General features: G+C 38.4%; 1 protein-coding gene across 2 annotated transcripts in view; it reads right to left on the reverse strand.

Annotated features, from left to right (window-relative positions):
- The window catches only part of dcp1a (decapping mRNA 1A), a 72653-nt gene that overhangs the window by 8701 nt on the left and 42395 nt on the right, over nt 1-21557 (reverse strand). Inside the window, exons 4-8 of one of the 2 annotated variants that reach the window (XR_005943569.1) lie at nt 20480-20546; nt 17718-17856; nt 16010-16135; nt 14455-15171; nt 4166-4319 (exon numbers count right to left, since the gene is read on the reverse strand). Coding sequence is in view for 1 of the 2 variants with exons in the window: in XM_041192018.1 (XP_041047952.1) it covers nt 4166-4378; nt 14455-15171; nt 16010-16135; nt 17718-17856; nt 20480-20546 (1262 nt within the window). In the remaining variant the exon portion in view is untranslated. Of the gene's footprint in view, nt 1-4165; nt 4379-14454; nt 15172-16009; nt 16136-17717; nt 17857-20479; nt 20547-21557 lie in introns of both variants that reach the window. The other variant, XM_041192018.1, reaches the window with a different exon arrangement.

Genomic DNA, 21557 nt, shown 5'->3' on the forward strand with positions numbered 1-21557 from the left:
AGCAAGGAGGTGATAGGTTATCAGGGGTAGGCGGGATGCAGATTTGAGGTTACTATCGGATCAGCCATGATCTTACTAAATGGCAGAGGAGGCTCGAGGGGCCGAATGGCCTACTCCTGCTCCTAATTCGTATGTTCATATGAATGAGGTGCCATGGCTTTTATTATGCACAGCTGAGCTAAAAGACAAAATCTAATTCAAAACAGTAGCCATTGCTTCAGTTTTTAAAAATCCACTGCACTGAGGGGAAAGTCAAAGTCCCACATGAGCCTACTTAAGCTGTGTGTGTATAGTATTGCTCAATGATTTATCAAAGCCATTGCAATTTTTAATGATTAAAAATATCAGAATGTCATCTTTTTTCCAATCATTAAAATGCAAATACATTATTTTGAAGGCATGAAAACATGCTGAAGGAGGTGACTGAAGGAAAATTGGAGGGATGTAGACCAAGAGAAAGAAAGAAAATGATAACATTAGATAACTCTTATGAGCAACTGAAGAGGAAAGCACAAGACATGAGGCCTGGAAAAATGAGCAGAGGAGCTGCCTTCAGCATATCAGTACTACCCACAACACAGATCATCAGGCCTTTTCAACTATGAAAAAAATAATACATTTTTAACATGGGTTCTCATCAGCTGCTTTAACACAATGCTGCAATTGCCCTTACTGTTGAGACACCAACCACTCCGTTTCTCCGAATGACCTCAATAATAGTTTTGCCTAATTTGTATTATAATTTTGGTGTTTGATCTGCACCCAAATATTCAAGAATTATTTACAAAAATAGAAATGTGTACTTAAAAAGAACTTTCCTCTACAGTGACCAATTAAAAGAGACGTTGCCTGACAAATTTATTAGAATTCTTTGAGGAGGTAACCAGCAGGATAGATAAAGGGGAATGAGTAGATGTAATATATTTGGATTTCCAAAAGGCATTCAATAAGATATCACACATAAGGCTACTTAATAGGATAAGAGCCCATGGTGTTGGGAGTAGTATTAATAGAAGACAGAGAAGTGGGACAAGGGGGACATTTTCAGGATGGCAACCTGTAACTAGTGGAGTGCCACAGGGATCAGTATTGGACCACAGTTATTTACAACATGTATTAATGATGTGGATGAGGGAAGTGAATGTACTATCGCCAAATTTGTGGATGACACAAAAATAAGTCAGGATGACAAAAGGAGTCTACAGAGGGATATAGACAGGTTATGTGAGTGGGCAAAAACTTGGCAGACGGAATATACTGTGGGAAAATGTAAGGTTATGCAGTTTGGCAGGAAGAATAGAAGAGCTGAATATTATTTAAAGTGGAGACTGCAGAAAGCTGCAGCACAGAGGGATTTGGGGGTCCTTGTACATGAATCACAAAAAGCTAACATATAAGTTCTGCAGGTAATAGGGAAGGCAAATGCAATGTTAACCTTTATTTCAAAGGAAATGGAGAATAAAAATAGGGAAGTCTTGCTAAAACTATAAAAGGCACTAGTTAGACCACACCTAGAACAGTTTTGGTCCCCTCATCTAAGGGGAGGTATAGTGGCATTGGAGGCAGCCCAGAGAAGGTTCACTAGGTTGATCTCAGATATGAAGGGATTTCCTTATGAGGAGAGGTTGCAGTTGGGGTGTTGGGCAGTTGGGCCTGTACTCATTAGAGTTTAGAAGGAGAGGCAACTTTATTTAAACATACAAGATTCTTAGGGGTCTTGACAGGGTAGATGCTGAGAGGTTGATTCCCCTTGTATGAGAGTCCAGAACCAGAGGGCATAATCTCAGAATAAGGGTTGCCCACTTAAGACAGTGATGAGGAGGAATTTCTTCTCTCAGAGGGTAGTGAATCTGTGGAATTCCTTACCACAGAGGTTGTATAGCCGGGTCGTTAAGTATATTCAAGGCTCTGATAGAAGATTTTTAATCAGTAAGGGGGTCAAGGATTTTGGGGAAAAGGCAGGAAAATGGAATTGAGGATTATCAGATCAGCCATGATCTCATTGAATGGCAAAGCCGACTCAATGGGCTGAATGGCCTACTTCTGCTCCTATGTCTTATAGTCTGATAGTAGGAAAGTACATGATGACTTTAAAAGCAGAAAGACTACTAAATTTAAATTGAACGATTTTACCTTAGTGGTTATTATGCCATGTATCACAAGAATCTATCTGCATAATAGGGCAGAGAAAGGACTATTTACCTGGGCATAATAATTTTTTAAAAATGTTCTGCTTATCTACTTATACTTTTATTTTTCAGAATTTCATGATAAAAAAAGCATACAGGTTAGTCCAAGTGGTTGCTTTAAAGGCGTCACCCAACAGTATCTCAAAGTAGCCCATTATTCTAGGCTCATAGCAAATTGCAACATGTTCTGGCAACCAAGTTTAAATGATCAAATATGAAGTCAACAATACATGAATGAGTGAAGTGAAATTCACTTACGTTGATTTTTCCCCCCACTTCCAACCTTTATTCTGTACATGTAATGAAAGCAAGCTCCTTTAACCACTCATACAGTAAACAAACTGCATTCCTCAATACACAAGAGATGCAGTATAAAAAGAAGGCATTATCTTTATCTAACAAAAGACCCATCACTCTGTCAAGAACTTCAGTTTCGGGATGAAGGTCAGTCTTAGCCTCGAGACAATATGGATCAGCTATTAAAGCACAGAACTCAACCACAAGTGTCCTGACATGTGCACTCCATGTTACCTTCAAATTGATGACAGTCATGAGCTCACTGGAAGATTATAGCAATTTATGAAGCATCAAACTAAGATAACAAAAGGCACCAATATTTCCTTCTGTCGTATGCAATTTTGTAGTAGATGAGTTTACAACTAATACTCCATAAAATACAATGTTTTCTGTGCCACTGGGACCAGAGAAAGCAATTAGCCAGGTTGAATAATGGGAGTGACAATCAATCATAGAGCACAGAAGGAAGCCATTCCACCATTCACGCCCATGCCAGCTCTTTGAAAGAGCCATTCAATTAGTCTCCACTCTTTTGCTCTTTCCTTATAGCCCTACAGATATTCTGGAACTTTAACTGATTAACAGGGAAGATGAGGTCTGGGAAGAAGAGCAGGGAAAGAATTTTGCTCAACTGTGCCTCAGGAGGTGAGATATGTGGGATAGGTTCATAATAGAGCAGGATACATAATTTTTGAAAATAGCAGGTTGATCAGCTAATTTGTTTTATCTTGGTTCCATATCGTGCTCTTCTGATTCAGAGGATAATCAAGCACTGCTGGAGCTGGAAGAGACTGTCCTTTTAAATAGTGATCCCAGCCAGTGCAGAAGCAGCCACCAAAAAACTCGTTTTCGAGGGGGAGCAGGATATCTGAAAAAACATGGTTTCTACAGACAACACACTACATTTAAGCTATTTTAGGCTTTGCTGCTCATACCTTGGCCATGAACTTGGAATCAAAAGAATAGGAGTTAGAAAGGAATAGATCCATTTGATTACGTGTGGATTGAATTCCAACATCTGACACAAAACAAATATACTGGTATGTTGGTATCCAAGGCATTTCCTTCAACAACATGCTGCTTGATAACAGATGATGACAACTGAATTGAGCTAGGAGGAAACATGATGGTCATCACTGTAAGGGCATCAGAATGGTTACAGCACAAGGGGCGGCGATTCAGCCTATCGAGTCCAAACTGGCTCTCTGTAAGAGCAATTTTGCGAGTCCCACTACCATGCTCTATACGATATTACAGAATTGGACAGAATCTACAGAATATGCTTAAGATATTATTACAAATAAACATTGGAGATCTGCTGGATAAGATTTTATTCAGCTTTTCATAAAGTACAGTTGCAGAATTATATATTGCCATTCCATTCCCCTTTCCCCCCAGCAAATGTTCTATCTAATTTCCATTTGCTGTGTGCAACCTATTTCTTGCACTGTGCAGGCTTATTAAAATTGCCACACAGCCATCGTCCACATCTTAAAAGGATGACCCATTTGTTTCCTGAATGGCACAATCCCAGTGGCTATGCAAGTTACTAGTGCCAGATGAGGTATACAAGAGACAGACAGCCAACTGACAGAAATAGAGAAACAAATTACTACTTACCCACGGTATGCAATGTATAACTGATGAATATAGACTGTATAGAATATAAGCAGAATTACCTTTATTAGGTGAGTTAATGTTTCCTGAAGCTGGGTCTTACTGAGAACAGTTGGTAATGGTGAGGATCGGGCCTCTGATGTCAATGTTAAAGGGGAGGTTGAAGCGTACTTCCTTTCACTTTCTGAAATCATTCCTGTTGACTGCTTGAACATACTGGGAGACAAAAGCATAGATGGACTAACTGAAGAGGTGGTTGTTGGTGTGAGAACAACCTATAAAAGAACACACAAAGTTGAAAAGGTAAATTATATCCTGTGATCTATACCCAAGTCTTTGTTGGAGTCTCCATTTATTTCTAGTAAATCATGTGCCGTTGGCAAAAAATTTGTTAGACTCTGGAATACTAATTAGAAGTCAAAGCTGGACCACCAATATTCTGATCAAAATGCATAGTGAATCGCAGCAAAATACTGCATTGCAGAACTTTGATAGAATATTTGTGTATTAAATTGGAGCATTCTCAAACCAAAAGTCTGATTATGAAAGCTGAAAATCTGAATAACTGATTTTAAAACTCTTCCATACTTGTTTTGCAAATTCAGCTGGTTCAGTAGTTCATTCTATTGACTGAAAACATGAAATATGTGGTGAAAATTGGTGTTTTAAGGAATGCATTAGGTCTGAAGTAAACCCTTTGTAAATTACAGATTTAAAAATAAAAACATATGGCAGTATTCCAAATTTCGGGTCTGATGGCAGCAACCAACTTCACAGGTTAGGAGAAAATAATAAAAATTGTACAAATATTGCATACAACATTTTCCATATCGTCACCATGAGAAAGGCCACTATTGACATTTGTTGGTCTAATATATACAGAAACATTGCACAAAATTATAGAATTGTACAGAAGCTACAGCATATGCTTAGTATATACAAATAAACCACAATGATCTTGCCAGTGAAGATCTTATTCAGTTTTACGTAATACTTGGAACTTGGGGAAAAATATTGTTTCAATCCTAAGGACAGGTATACCAACTATGGATTCTAAGTCTCAAAGCTCAACACAATGTTTCACAGTGCAGGCATGACTTTGTTGCTGAGACACCCCATACGTTCAGGTGAAAAAGCTGGCATTTCAGCAAACTCAATGTTCCTACAAAGGAACAGCATGTGTTGATTCTGTGCACATCACCATATATGAAACACCCAAACTTACCCAGTGTTGGGATGCAAGATGTTACCATCAGATAAAGGGAGAATACTGCATTAAAAAGTTCTTCCCAGAAATAATTCAATCCAGCTGTAAGAATCCTGGGAAATCCCTAACACAAGTTTTCTTGTTAATTAAAGGGGACTAACTCAAATACTATAGCTGACTGTATACTTCTTAAATTTCATTGTTATACTGATATATATTTTTAATGCTGTTATTTAGTGCCCCCAGGTAAAAGCAGTCAAGAAGTGACTGGGTAGGGAATTGTGGTTTGGGCCTTCAGTAACCAAATGGGCCAAAAGGTGTAGAAGAGTCAATTGGTCCAAAAAAAAAAGCAAACTTCAGCAGTAGTCCAGTAAAGTGTGCGAACAGAGAGGTAAACAATTTCCAGAGGGCAGGGAAAACAATTGTGCCTTGAATACCAGACAAGACACTTGGGTAGCAAGGCCACTATGTTTTCACTGCTTGGCACTGGGAGCCAAGATCTTGAAAGTTTGACGTGGCTTGGGTGGCAGAGATGGTTCAATGACAGCCTTTGTAATTGATGCGTTCAAATGATGGCTAGGCAATGATGGGTTAAATCAGACTCCATAGAGATTCCCTGTGCATCAGCTTTTTCACCTGAACGTATGGGGTATCTCAGCAACAAAGTCATGCCCGCACTGTGAAACATTGTGTTGAGCTTTGAGACTTTTAGAATCCATAGTTGGTATACCTGTCCTTAGGATTTAAACAATATTTTTCCCTAAGTGCCAAGTATTACGTAAAACTGAATAAGATCTTCACTGGCAAGATCATTTTGGCTTATCTGTAATAATATACTAAGCATATGCTGTAGCTTCTGTACAATTCTATAATATTGTGCAGTGTTTCTATATATATTAGACCAACAAATGTCATTAGTGGCCTTTCTCATGGTGACGATATGGAAAATGTTGAATGCAATATTTGTACAATTTTTATTATTTTCTCCCAACCTGTGAAGTTGGTTGCTGCCATCAGAGATACATAGAGATTTTACATATTGCACCGACTGACGTCACGTTACCTGGGGCAGACTGGGGAGAATTTATGTGGAGATCACGCCTTTACCCAGAGTGAAATAGTAATGCTGTTGTGCTTTGATGCTACTGTTTCAAATATTCGTACAATGTCTCAGGTCTTATTTGCACTGAATAAAATATAACCACCATCATCAATAAGGATTATAACTTGGAATCATTTCAGAGATTGGAAAAAGGATATAAAGGATCAATTGACTCCCTGTACCCTGAATTCTAACAGCCTAGATATCAATCTGGGGTGCTTAAGGAAAGGGGAGTCACTATGTGCTGACCACACTGCACTTGTACTTAATGGTTCCCTGCTTAGTCATTTCAGGGCTGCATCAAAGCTGATCCGAAGCACTTAACTGTAAGTGGGCTATGCCTGCAACCAATGCTGAAGCAGGTCTTGATCCAAGTGAAACCATTGATCATTTTATTTTGTGGCTGGTGGAGTGATTAGAATATATTAAAAAAAAGCGTTCACCATTTGGCCCTTCCTCCACCACTCAAAATGATTATGGTTGATGTTCTGCCTCAACTCCACTTTCCTGCTCATTCCCCATATTCCTTGAATCCCTCAAAGACCAAATATCTTTTAATCTCAGCCTCAAATATATTCGACGATTGAGCACCCGCAACCCTCTGGGGCACAGGTTTCCAAAGATTCATAATTCTGAATGAAGAATTTTCTCCTCATCTCAGTCCTAATTTTTAAAAAATTCATTTACAGGATGTGGGGATCGCTGGCTAGGCCGGCATTTATTGCCCATCCCCAACTGTTCATTAGAAGGTGGTGGTGAGCTGCCTTCTTGAACTGCTGCAGTTGGGTGATTAAACTCTTACCCTGAGATTGTGCCTCCTTCTTCTAGATTTCCTATGTGTGGGGAAAAAAATCTCTCAATGTCGAGCCTCTTCAGAATCTTATGTTTCATAGAATGGTTACAGCACAGAAGGAGACCACTCAATAAGACCACCTCTCATTCTTCTAAACTCCAGAGAATATAGGCCCAATTTACTCAACCTCTCATCCAAGGACAACCCTCTCACCCCAGGAACCAATGTAGTGAACATTCGCTGTATCAACTCCAAGGAAAACAGATCCCTTCCTTAGATATGAGACCACAATTGCGCACAGTTTTCAAAATCTGATCCACACAAGCCCTATATGGGTTCAGAAAGACTTCCTTATTCTTGTATTCCAATCCCCTTGCAATAAAGCCCAACATGCTATTTGCTTTCCTAGTTGCTTGCTGTCTCTGCATGCTAGCTTTGTGCTCCTTATAAGAGCACACCCAAGTCTCTCTGAACATCAACATTTAGAAGTTTCACACCTTTTAAAAAAATTGATTTTCTATTCTTACTATTAAAGTGAATAATCTCTCACTTCCCCACATTATACTCCATCTGCTATCTTGTTCCCTCTCTCATCTTTTTGCAGCCTCAGTGTCCTTCTCACAGCTTACTTTGTAACATCAGCAAACTTGGGATCCATTGCTCTTGGTTTCTTCATCCAAGCCATTAATATAGATTGTAAATAGCTGGAACTCCAGTACTGATCCTTGCTGCATTCCACTAGTTACAGCCTTTAACCAATCCTCTATCCATGCTAATATATTACCCCCCAACTCCATGAGCCCTAATAATGCATTTTAACTTTTTGTGAGCACCTTATCAAATGCCTTTTGGAAATTCAAGGTTCACCTTTTGGTTTTCCTTTTTCTACTTGATACATATCCAAAAAACTAAAATTTGTGAAAAATAATTTCCCTTTCATAAAACCATGCTGACTCCCTCTGATCATAATATGATCTCCTACGTGCATTATGACTACCTTAATAATAAATTCCAGCATTTTCCCGATGACTGATGTCAGACCAACTGGCCTGTATTCCTCTCTTTTCCCTTTCTTAAATAGCTTACATTTGCTAACTTCCAATCAGCTGGAACTGTTTTAGAATCTAGGGAATTTTGGAAGATCAAAACCAGTGTATCCACTATCTCTGCAGCTACCTCTTTTAGGACCCCAGGATGCAGGCCATCAGATCCTGATGATATGTGAGGCTTTTAGTTCTTTTAAGTTTCTCTAATACATTTTACTTGCTCATATTAATTATCTTAATTTCCTCACTCTTATTAGCTAGCCCCTTGGCTATCTCTACCGCTGGTATATAATTTCTGTCTTCTACTGTGAAGACAGACGCAATGCATTTGTTCAACGTCTCATTCCTCATTATAATTTCTCTTGACTCTGCCTCTAAGAGACCAACATTTACTCCAGCTACTCTTATCCTTAACTTCCCTAGTAAGCCACAGATGGATTTTTCTCACCTGAAGTTTTGCTTTTTTAATGGAACATGTTTTTATTGAAAATTTTAAATTATTTCTTTAAACGTTTCCACTGTTCATTTATCATCATACTTTTTAATCTATTTGCCCAATCAACCTTAGCCAGCTCTCCTTCATCCTATTAATTTGCCTTTACGTTTAAGCTACTTGCTTTGGACTTGAGTATGTCACTCTCAAACTTAATATGGAATTCAATTGTAGATGGATCACTTTTTCCCAGAGAATGTTTTGCTATGAGATTACTAATTCATCCTGTCTCATTTCTAGGGAGGTGGTGCTGGAAGGAAGAAGACTTATATCTGAAATTGAAGATACCATTAAATGTATTCAAGCTTTTCTTCTCTTTTTACTGATTGATTGTGTGCTAACTTTACTGAGAAACCAAAATGAAGCTAAACATCTAATGTTGTAACAAGGAAAAGCAAGATGCACAAAAAACGAGGAGAAACAGATAGTGCCTTACTATTTCTTACTGTAGTGTTATCTAGGTCAGAGCAGGAAATGCAATAAAGATAAATTAGATTTACTGTGTGTGTATGTTTGGCAAATAAGGTTGGTGATCTGCAGGCACAGTTAGCTTAAAGGGACTAGGCTGTGCCAATAAGAGACCTGGTTCAAAAAAGGACCTGGTTCTTGGATACAAGGGCCAGGATCTTTGGGTGGGCATGCAGGGGCAGGCATCACTCGCCGACGCGTAAAATGACGCATGGTGACACCGGGTGTGCATCCCGACGTCACCATGCATCATTCCAATCTTCAGTTTGGCAGACGAGTACCAGAGTCGGCAGCACGCCTGCCGAACTGTCAAAGGCCTATTAAGGCCATTTAAAAACTAATTAAAAGAATTAACAGAGCTGCCCATTCAACATAAGGTTGGTGGGCAGGCAAAGAGCCCAGGCTGCCTTCGCATTTATCATGAAACCTCATCCACAGACGGGATGAGGTTTCATGAAGGATTTATAAATCAAATAAATTTTTTAAATTAAAATTCATTGACATGTCCCAGCTCATGTGTCACGAGGGGACATGGCTGAAATTTTTTTTTCTTTATTAAAATTTTTCATAATGAAATTAAACTCCGAGGCAGCTCCTCACTGGAGATTTCTGCACTATTTCGCACGCACGTGTAAAAGAACGCAGGCCCTGACTCAGCCTCCTCCCCCTGCCTGCACAGGGAGCGCTCAGTGCTTCCGGGTGCGCATCATGCTTGGCAGGCCTCAATTGGCCGGCCCATGTAAAATGGCTGCAAGCCCACCAACACCCGCTCCTGCTCAGCACCCCTGACAGGGAGGAAATTCTCCCCAAGGTGTTCAGGGAAGGAAAAAAAAGGTGGCAATATTGACTAAGGAGAATATTACAGTATGGAGAGGACAAAATCCATTGGTTAGAGCTAAGAAACAATAGAGGTTCCATTACACTACTGGGTGTGTTCTATAGGCCACCAACCAGTGGAATACAGAGGAAGTAATCTGTAAGTAAATTATGGGGAGGTGGAAAAACTTATACAGTAGTTAGAATGGGGGACTTCAATTATCCAATATAGACCGGGATAATAGAAGTGTAAAGGTAGAGAGGGGGAAGAATTTCTGAAATGTGTTCAGGAGAATTTTTTACATCAGTATGTTTCTGATCAAACACGGAAGGAGGCACTGGTGGACCTAGTTCTAGCGAGTGGTGCAAATCAGTAGGGGGACATTTAAGTGACAGTGATCATATTATCACAAGGTTCAGGTTAGTTACAGAAAAGGGCAAGGAGCAATCCAGAGTAAAAATAATTAATTGATGGACCAATTTCAATAGGGTGAGAAAGGATCTGGTCCAGATCCTTTACTGAAATCAAAGACTGGCAGGCAAAACTGTAGTGGAACAATGGACTGTTCAGGAACTGTCGAGGTACATTCCCACAAGGAGGAAATGTAGGACAAAGGCAGAACTTCCTGGATGACAAAAGCGATCAAGAATAAGACAAAACAGAAAAATGTTGCATATGACAGATGTCAGGTTGATAATACAAATGAGAGCCAGGCTGAATATAGAAAGTTTGGTTGGGGGGTGGGGGGAGTGAAATAAAGAAATTAGAGAAGCAAAGAAAGAACAAGAGAAGGTAGCTTACAGAAAAGGGAATGCAAAAGTCTTCTATATGCATATAAATAGTAAAAGGAGTGGAGCTGATTAGGGACCAGAAAAGAAATTTATTAATGGAGGCAGAAGGCGTGGCTAAGGTACTAAAAGAATACTTTGCACCTGTTTTTATCAAGGAAGATAATGTAAGAAAGAGGAGGTAATTGAGACACTGTATGGGATAAATATTGACAGAGGAGTTATTAGAAAGGCTGGCTAAGTTAATAAGAGTTAATAAGTCACCAGGACTCGATCAGATGCAGCAGAGGATACGGAGAGAAGCAAGGGGAAGCACGGACCTTAATCTTCTGACCTTCCTTAGTTACAAGGGTGGTGCCAGTGACTCGAGAATTGCAAACGTTACACACTTATTCAAAAAAAGGGTGTAAAGATAAGCCCAGCAATTACAGGTCAGCCAATTTAATCTCAGTGGTGGAAAAGATTTTAGAAATGATTATCGGGGTCAAAATTAACTGTCACTTGGACAAATTTGGATTAGTTAAGGAAAGCCAGCACTTATTTTAAGGACATATCATTTTTAACTAATTTGATTGAGTTTTTTTGAAGAGGGTCAATGAGGGTAATGCAGTTGATGTGGTGTACATGGATTTTCAAAATGTGTTTGAAGTGCCACATAACATACTTGTCAGTAAAGTTAAAGCCCATGGAATAAAAAAAAAGTGGCAACTTGGATACAAATTGGCCGAGTGACTGGAAACAAAGAGTAGTGGTAAACATTTTTTTTTCAGATTGGAGGAACGTACATACTGTGGTTCCCCAGGGATCAGTATTAGGATCACTGCTTTTCTTGAGCTCTATTAATGACTAGACCTGGGTGTGCAGGGCACAATTTCAAGATTTGCAGATGACAAAACTTGGAAGTATTGTGAACTGTGAAGAGGACAGAGATACACTTCAAGAGAACATAAAAAGCATCAACTGGAGTAGTCTGTCCAATTCTGGGCACCACACTTTAGAAAAGATGTGAAGGCATAAGAGATGGTGTAGAAAAGATTTACAAAAATAGTTCCAGGGATGAGGGACTTCAGTTACAAGGACAGAATCGAGAGGCTAAGGCTATTCTCTTTAGAGGAGAGAAGGTGGAGAGGGTATTGATAGAAATGTTCAAAATCATGAAAGGTCTGCAAAGAGTAGATAGGGAGAAATTGTTTCCATTGTTAGCAGGGTCAAGGACCAGAGGATACTGACTTAAGGTGAATGACAAAGGTGTCAAAAGTGACATGCGGAGAAACTATTTTAGTGCAACAAACGCTTAGGATCTAAATGCACTGCCTGAGTGTGCGTGGTGGAGACAGATTCAATCATGGCATTCAGAAGGATACTGGTATCGGAAAAGAAAAAAAAAATTGCAGGGCTACGGTGAAAAGGCAAGAGAGAGAGACTGGCTGAGTTCTTGCAGAGAGCCGACATGGACTCAATAAACTCAAAGACCTCTGTTTGTGTCATTACCAATGATTCAATAATACAGATTTTTTAATATTATATAAACCCTAGACTATTTACTCCAACTGGTGGGACTGTCACACACAAATTGAAACTTTTCAAGTTATAAGAAACTGGTCAAATTATCCCTATTTCATCAGAGACTGGAAGCTTTAGACTAAAATAGGAAGTTGAAGTGATCAGCTTGGGATTTCATCATAAAAATGCAAATCAGAAGAACTGAATTATTTTTTCAATTCTATCTCCTGCCCAGAGTTGGTAACATTGAATAAGTCTTGGGTGGGAGATTTTCAACAATTAGCTGTGCCCATGCTTTCTCAGCTTTCTAACAGTTTCACGCATCCAGCTAGACTACATTTAAACTAAAATCTTAACTGTAATTTCTAAAGCTAAATAATTAAAGAGGTTGAAAAGGAGGTAGGAACTCGGCTTGCTTTTCACTAGGTATATCATCAATTGTATGTTGTGCCTGGAAGGAGGGCATGTAAGGTTGTTCAAAAGCTTTGCTAGATAAATTTATAAAGGTACACTACCATGATGTCTATTTGACCACAACTTTTTCCAGAAAGGGCCAATCTATCAGTCTCTTTTGGATATAATTAGCCTGACAGATAATAATGCTTTTGAGTTGGCATCCTCCAACTTGTGTCCATAATCTATTGCAGCAGCAGTCTGAGTGTTCACCTAGTTCTGTTGATGGTCATGAGGACTCGAAACGTCAACTCTTTTCTTCTCCGCCGATGCTGCCAGACCTGCTGAGTTTTTCCAGGTAATTCTGTTTTTGTTTTGGATTTCCAGCATCCGCAGTTTTTTGTTTTTATAGCAGTCTGAGTATTGTCGTTTACAATAGCCTAAACCCTTTTCCATATTATAGAATGGAAATGGAAACATGGTTAATTTTAACAGCTTGTGCACTGATCATTTCCAATGCGCCCAATAATAGGGCAACTGAATATTTAAGATGCTTTGTCTAGTTTCTTCCGATTTTTAATTATTTGGCTCCATTTCATGCCAATGGCTTAAATGAAATAATCTAATTTGCTGGAAGGTCATCTTGACCAGAAGGTTACCCAATTTATATTCTTTGAAGCCCAAAGATAGAGCATCATGCTGGTTATCATATACAGTTGGGGAGAATCTCTGGGGTTCTTGCAACATGCTCCAGGGTTTAGGCTTTTTAAATCATTCAACAACTGTTCTGAGTGAGTAAGTCGGAAAATAAAGTTGCAGTTATATTTTATGCATTGCTGCATAGAAGCTACTACTTCCAATGGAAATATCTACTTCTGTCCTGTTTTTATTGTGGGGCCATATAAATAATAAGCAACTGCAGCTGGAGATTTTTACCAAGTCATGGGTGATGTAAAACCCTTCAATTGCCTGGTTGAGTGCAGCTCTAACAACACTCAAGGAGCTTGACACCATTCAAGACAATGCAGTCCACTTGGTTGGCACACCATCCACAAACATTCACCCCCTCCACCACTGACACACAGTGGTAGCAGTGTGTACCATCTACAAGATGCACTGCAGAAATTCACCAAGGCTCCTCAGGCAGCACCTTACAAACCCACAACCACTACCATCTAGAAGGATAAAGGCAGTAGGTACAAGGGAACACCACCACCTGGAAGTTTCCCCCCAAGCCACTCACCATCCTGACCTAGAAATACATTGCCATTCCTTCACTGTTGCTGGATCAAAATCCTGGAACTCCCTTCCTACCACCACTGTGGGTGTATCTACACTGCAGTTCAAGAAAGCAGCTCACCACCACCTTCTCAAGGGCAATTAGGGATAGGCAATAAATGCTGGCTGAGTCAGCGAAGCCCACATCCCGTAAATGAATAAAAGAAACTGTGAATCTTTTGAATGTTTTTTAACACTAACTCTAACCTGGAAGCAATAAAGTATGGGTCTAGATTATTGCAATCTTCTCTCCCCAACCCCAAAGAGATATTTTGGGATGCACAAAATTTAACTCTGTCTCGATCTCTCCCTCTTGTCTCCATCCACCTTCTCTCTTGCTCTCCTGAATCTAACTAACACCTGCCTTCAAATGCTCCATGACTGCAATATTGAACTTGGTGATTTTTGATTTTCAATACCACAGGAGATTGACAAATGTAAATAATATTTTAATACTTTGTACCTGTAATGAAGCCTCAGTGGTTTTTATGTTTGGTTCTTTAAAGCTCTCCGGCGTTACAAGTAGTGGAGAAAAATTTGCAGCTAATGAGGGTTTGCTGAGAGTCTGGTGCTGCTGATCATGCTGTCGTGTCAATTTGAGTTTCTGAAGCAGTTCACGACCTCGAGATCGAATATCTGAAGTGCTTCTTTCCACAGTGCCACTCTGTGGTATCTGGTTACTTCCTGAAGTCAGGTTCTGGTTAACACACGTTATTTCAGATGAAAGTGGACACATCATCAGTGGTGATACTGTTTTGACTTCTTGTTGCAAATTCTGACTGTGTCCATTAGTACTGATGGTGGCCACACTCTGATTAGAAGAAGCTTCAAAATTTAGGGAAGACTGAAAGAGGGGACTGGCAGAAATGTTGTACATACAATTGGTTTTGACATCAGATTTCTGGAGTGCAGCTGGTGTCATTAGTACTGGTGCAATGTCTTCCTGGTAATTCAACCGGGAAAGACTGATTTTGTTATTAAGATTCTCAGGGCTCCCCAATTGCTTAAGTTCTGTTGATTGTTCATAAGTGAAGGGTAAGATTAAGTTTTGACTTCTTAATTTGGTGTCATGCTGAGGTGTCAATAACATTTCTTGATTAGAGTTCATCAATTGCTCTTTAGTAACAGGTGTTCCAAATAATTCCTCTACGGTCAAATGTTTGGCACCTGAAAGAATATGCTGCAAGAGGAAATTAAAAAGGCAGTATTAAAATATTTGTTTACATATTCATAATTATAATTATTGGTCAAGAAGAAATTCTCTAATTAATTACTGGGAAGACCAAAGCCAGTTTATTTGGTCCCTGCCACACACACTATTCCCCAGACAATGACTCTACCCCTCTCCCTGGTCACCGCCAAGGCAGAATAGGACTATCTGAAATTGACTCAAGTTTCTGATTCCATGCCTCTCTACCACCAAGATCCCCTATTTCTGTAACATCACCCATCTCCACTTCTGCAGAAGCTCATTTGCTACTGAAACCCTCATCTATACCTTTATTACCTATAGACGTGACTATTCCAATACACTTCTGACCAGCCTCCCATACTGCACCCTCCATAAACTTGAGATCATTCAAAACATTGCTGCTTTATCCTAACTCGCACCAAGTTCCATTGTCAAGTCGTCCCTGTACTTGCCTCAATTAACAAATTTTTGTTCTCATTTTCAAATCACTTCATGGTCTTGCCCCTCCCCATCTCCTCCATCCCAACAAGCATTCAAAATCTCTTCACTCCTCCAGTTCTGGTCTCTTGTGCATCCCTCATTTTCACTGCTCTGCCATTGGTGGACGTGCATTCAGCTGCCTAGGTCTGAAGCTCTGGAATTCTCTCCCTAGATTTCTCCACCTCTCTAAAACCCATCTCTTTTGAGATGTCCCAATATCTTCTTTTGTGGCTCAGTGTCAAATTTTGTCTGGTAACATTCCTATGAAGTGTCTCAGGGTATTTTATTTTCTTAACTCGTTATATAAATGCAGGTTGCTGTTAAAATCATCAATGAATAAAACTACCTTGTTGTGGTGCTGTGCTGGAGAAGAGGTATGTTCATCTATTGATGACTTTTTCACAGCTAGGCCTGCAGTGCTGTGTATGCCTGGAGAACTTGATAAAATACTTGAATCACCAAATTGACACGTCTAAAAGAAAAATATATATTTTGAAATAGTCAAACATTATATTCGATATTGATTCAATTGTTAACATTTCAGCTGCGGTGATATCAATTAAACGACAGGAGAACTAACAGTCCAAGTTCTGACTACAAAATGTAATTATATTGATTAACTGAAAGCCTCAATAGACAGCAACTGTGGATATACCCTCAACTTTAAGTTCCTGTTCTACTTTCATAGCACATCACCACCACTAGATGGCAACTAAACTCCTTTATTTCAAAAAGAAAAATATGTTCATTGCTAGTTCAATTAGTACATAAAATTTAATTTAATACTGATTCAAACTAAATGTGATTATTTTCAGCATTTATGTATCTTGAAATAGTAGAAGTATTCTACTATAATCCAACATCATAAGAATAGAAAACCAGGGAACACTCAAACCAAGCAGATTATACAGCTCAATAATCTGATTTGATCTTAAAAAGGAAAAGTCTGGGGAGGGGAGGAATGGAGAAATACTTTATACACAAAAAGTGTGAGCTTATGTTAAAAGAATAAAACAAATGCTCTTAGCCACTAATTCCTTTGATTTTTAAAAAAAATGATCAATTTTATCTCTATGTCATTCCATTCCAGTGACACAAAAGGGCTATCCAAGGTTTTGTACTCATGGGTCAAATAGATGTACATGGAGCCTTGAAGGGAAAACAAAATTTCTATCAATTTTTAGACATTTCAGAATGCTGATATATGAATACACAGCATTCTGATACGGAAGAAGTACTAAAGTTCAAATAGAACAGGCGAAATGGTCTCTCCTTCTGTGTTGCATCATTCTATGATTCTATGGCACACAATTATTCTGATCCATTTTGAGATCCAACACCCACAACTACTGTTTTTCTCATGTCCATAACTGGATATATTCGCCTTTTATATCCATCCTTGTGTCATATCTGAAAACAGATTCTAGCTTCTCCATACGAGTGCAAACAGATTTGAAGCTGGATAAATCTTTCATCAAGAAATCATTTTCAAATAAATTTTAATTTGTTTACAATTTACAAGAGTACTCTAATGTTATTTTCCACTGCCTTCCCATTGGGTTTATGTTTTAGGAAAGGATTTTTCAAATATATGCGAATTAGCCATTATGGCCAAGATTATTTCAATATGCGATGGATTACTTAAGTGTTTAATCCCTATTTGTTTAACTTTCACAATAAAAATACTCAGCTCTTTTTCAATTAATATAAGTTTAGAAGTTTTCTTTTTACACAGAACTCTGTCAGCATGTGGATACACAAATACTGTGAACGTTCATCTTCCAGAAAGCTGAAGATTATAAATCAACTCCTAGCCTTTACTGTTGTGAATAATAAAAACGCAGCCTTTGGAAGAGGAATGAATGAATCTTTATAGCAAAAGGCAGAATATAAACAAATTCTTATTACAGTTGAGTGGTGTGACAATCACATGATTGTTCAAACAGTACAGTGAGAGATTTTCAAGAGTTTTATCTTGCAGCTTCAGAAAATAGAAATGCAGCATTCATCATTCAGTGTTTATGATTGTTATTTCAAACAGTTTAAATCCTTACTTGGTCATATTCTTCTTTGGCTTTGCTAAGCATGTCTAGGATGTCAATAGGATTTTCTTCATCGCACCCATTGGGCTTGCTTGGAGTGATTCTCCCCGGAGATTCTTGCTGGGCTCTCTGTGCTTCCATTTGTACCACCCTATGGAGGCAGCAGCACAAATATTACACCAAGTAATTACCTAGGCAGCAAAAAAATGTTATCTCTTCAGATCAGATGGTCTAAATTTGAACCCTGGTCCATGTTTAAACTAGTTTCTCTTAGCTTGGAGAAGCACACTTAAATTGACAAGGCAGCAGGGAGAAAGAGCTGATGAGTTAGAGGCATTGTTCCTGATGATTGCTACCCAGTTACTTCTGCTACAAAGGTGCACTTGCGGACATTTGGGGAGAACAGGATCAAACAACTACTCCCCCTTTTTAAAAAAATCAGCCACAGATGAAACCTTCCACAATCCATTTAGCACATCAAGTGTCAACACGTTCTCCTTCATTAAAATGTTTACAAAAAATAATTTGTTTGGTAGCACAGAATTTTATTATTTCATCAGACTGTTCTTTTTAGCATCTTTTTTAGTTAGTTCAAAATCCTGTGGCTCAAGATCTCTCCTGTGTTATTCTGGCACACAGTTGCTGTCATTGTTACAAACTCCATTGGCTCTGTGTGCAGCAAACTGCTTTCAAGATCCTCATCTCTAAATCCTCTGTGGCCTTCCCCCATCCTGTTTGGGAAAGGTTCTCTATTTTTATTTTGACTGCAAATTAGTGTCACATTCCCTCCACTCCATCACTACAGGTCAAGTTTGCAGCACTTCTACCTGCTCTCATATTTACTGATGGGAGAAATGGAAAAGTCCCTCATGGGGCAATTTGGAACCAGAGTGCAGTGTTTCAATATTAGGGTGGAGGTGAAGAGGGTTGTTAGTCTTTGGAATTCTCTTCCCCAGCAAGTAGTAGGGGCAGGGTCATTGAATATTTTTAAAGCTAAGTTAGACAGATTTTTGACTAACAAGGGAGCCAAGGATTATGGGGGTAGGCAGGAAAGTGAAGTGAAGGCCACAATCAGCTCAGCATGATCTTATTGAATGGTGGAGTAGGCTCGTGGGGCCAAATGGTCTATTCCTGCTCCTATTTCTTATGTTTTTCAAGAGCCTCTCCTTGACCTTATCCTGGTCTACAGCTGTCAAAATTCTCACCAGCCACTACTCCCCCTAAATTCTTGTGAAGTGCCCTGAGACTTCTACAAGAGTAGTGTTATAAAAATGGAACAGCCCATTGTATATTTTAATGCTGCTCACTACTGATGTTCGTACATGAAGATTGGCTCTTGGGCAAAGAATAGGGGGCATGCAGGCTCAGTTAAATCATACCCCAGTAGATACTGAATCTATAAATGAGCATAGATTTGTTTTGAAGTTTTAACATTTTTTCAGAGTTTGCCGCTTATATAACAGAAGTATTTATTTGCGGATGACTGGTGCAATAGCTTTGCATGAGTCAAATTCAAACTTCTAGAATGTATTCATTGTAATCGTATACAGCGACAGAATGTAGTGTTTTGAGTCAAGAAAAAATTTACATCACTTACTTCAAAATTGCACAATTATATTTTGGTTAGATCCACCAAGCTAGGAATGCCTGATAGTCCACAACTGTTCTGCTTTACATCAATGTCAGAACATTGATTAACAAGCTTCTCATCACTATGATTCCAGAGATAGAAAACATTTTATGAACTTCTGCAGTCTCAAGTGGTAAGAAACATTGATATCAGTTATTGTAACAAGTAAAAGTTTGTTACAACAGACCAGAGTACACAATTTTTTTAAAAGAAAAGGTACTGAATATTCAAATCTTGTTCAAACATTTCTTATTTAGCAACTTATTTTCTCTAGTTAACTCTATTAATTCTCTCCTGAATCTGGGATGCTTCCACGTTTTTCAATTCAACAAATTAAACAATAGTGGGGACTGGTGGTGGTAGGGTGGGTTTGAAGTTGTATTCCCATTAATTCAGCATCTAAAACTGAATGTGATGCACTGGAACCTTTAATGCTTAAAATAAATTGAGAAGATTTTCACATCTACATTAAATTGAATACAAAAAATGTAATTTCACTGTGGACTGCACAGAAAAAGAAGCCAAAGACAGATCACTGACCCTCCTAATTGATATAACTTAAATGAACATGGCAACAGCTGTCACCAAAGCAGGTGCACTAACACTAGTCCCGCATCAATAAATATGTCATGCTATCATAGCCAAAATTAAAATCTGAGGATATATTAAAACTTACTTTAAAATCAATCTTAACTAACATGTACATGAAAAAAATGTTTTTCTTTGTTTCATATTTCTTCAGCTGGTTTACATACTATAGATAGGAAGAAATCAGTGCACAATTAGCAAGATTATCCATCTATTTTGGAAGAGAGTGCATCATACTGGCGACTAAATGTTATTAAGGTTTCATAAGAGCAGGAAAACTTAACAAGCATAACAATTTACAGACCGAGAAGAGGTGGGACAAATTGAATAGGGGAGATTTTGTTTAATAGATTAAAACACAGTATGTTAACAAACCAGTTTAAAATTTGCACTTTCTTGAACTAGTTCAAGGTTTGTGAAACTAGCAGTAATGCCCAGAAAGTGAAATATAAATGCGACCACAACTTGAAATTTTGAAACGGAATCTTAAAATTGAAAGCAGTGACTATATCTCATAAATAAGCTGATTTAACAGCATGCAAATTTCTGTTCTTACTTTGACATCAGTTGCGCAATTCGTTGACAGTCATTCTTGTCATAAAACCAGATGCTGTAAATGGACACTAACAAAAAAAGATTTAAAGAAAAATCATTTTATTCACTTCTCAACTTGCGGTTTTCATAAAACTTTAATGTCTATCACTGATGACAATTCTATAATATTCAGCCATTAGTCATTTAATTATTATTTTCTTGTTTACTAGACAAGTAGCATTGTGGGCAGCAGTTTGGTTTACCAACATACAATGCTACAACTGATGGGATATGGCTTTGCATCAGGTGCTTATTGCAATCCATCAATTGTAGGTGTTTCACCCAGAAAAGATTAGTTTCTCCAGCTGCTCTTGAATACCTAGTAATTATAGCAAGAGCACCAGTGACAAAGGTCTAACAACAAGCCATCTGTTCACCTACTTTCTTGAATAGTGTTGTATGGAGGAAGAAAAATAACTAAAAAAGGAAAGTAGGAGAGATCACAAGATCATCAAAAGAGGAAAACAAAAACTCAATTTAAACTTTCCAATTCACAGCAATTTATGGACACGAACTCATTTATCTAGATGTTTTTTAAAACTGAATTCTTAAATTAGCTGATCCAGGAGGGTAAAGCAAATATTAGAACAGTTAGCACTTAATGGTAAACAACTATTCCTTTTCCATCAAACTCCTTCAGTATATAATCTTAATGGCCCAACAAGCTTTTTATCTGAGCTACATAGTTGCTAAAAAAGCAGACATATAAAAGATATGTAATCATAAATGACAGCTTAATGGGCAATGTGGTAAAATCTGAACTGATTACTTTAAGCGAGCCACCAGCTATATTGGTCTGTTATCTATCTGATGTTTCACATTTTGTTTCTGGCAACCAGTCCTGAAGGGTTACCATTAGCTCTACTCGTATTATTGAAGAGCACGTACAAATGTGAAATTAGATTAGTGTTCATCAGCACAAACTTTCATTCAGCAATTGTTTATGTGTTCCTTTTGCAAGCTTTCTGGATGGAGCAAAACTTGATCATTTCAATTAAAATATTTTCACGGGCTTCAACTAAAATTAAGACTACAACAAG

This window comes from Carcharodon carcharias, chromosome 7, assembly GCF_017639515.1.
Source record: "Carcharodon carcharias isolate sCarCar2 chromosome 7, sCarCar2.pri, whole genome shotgun sequence".
Classification (NCBI taxonomy): Eukaryota; Metazoa; Chordata; class Chondrichthyes; order Lamniformes; family Lamnidae; genus Carcharodon; species Carcharodon carcharias.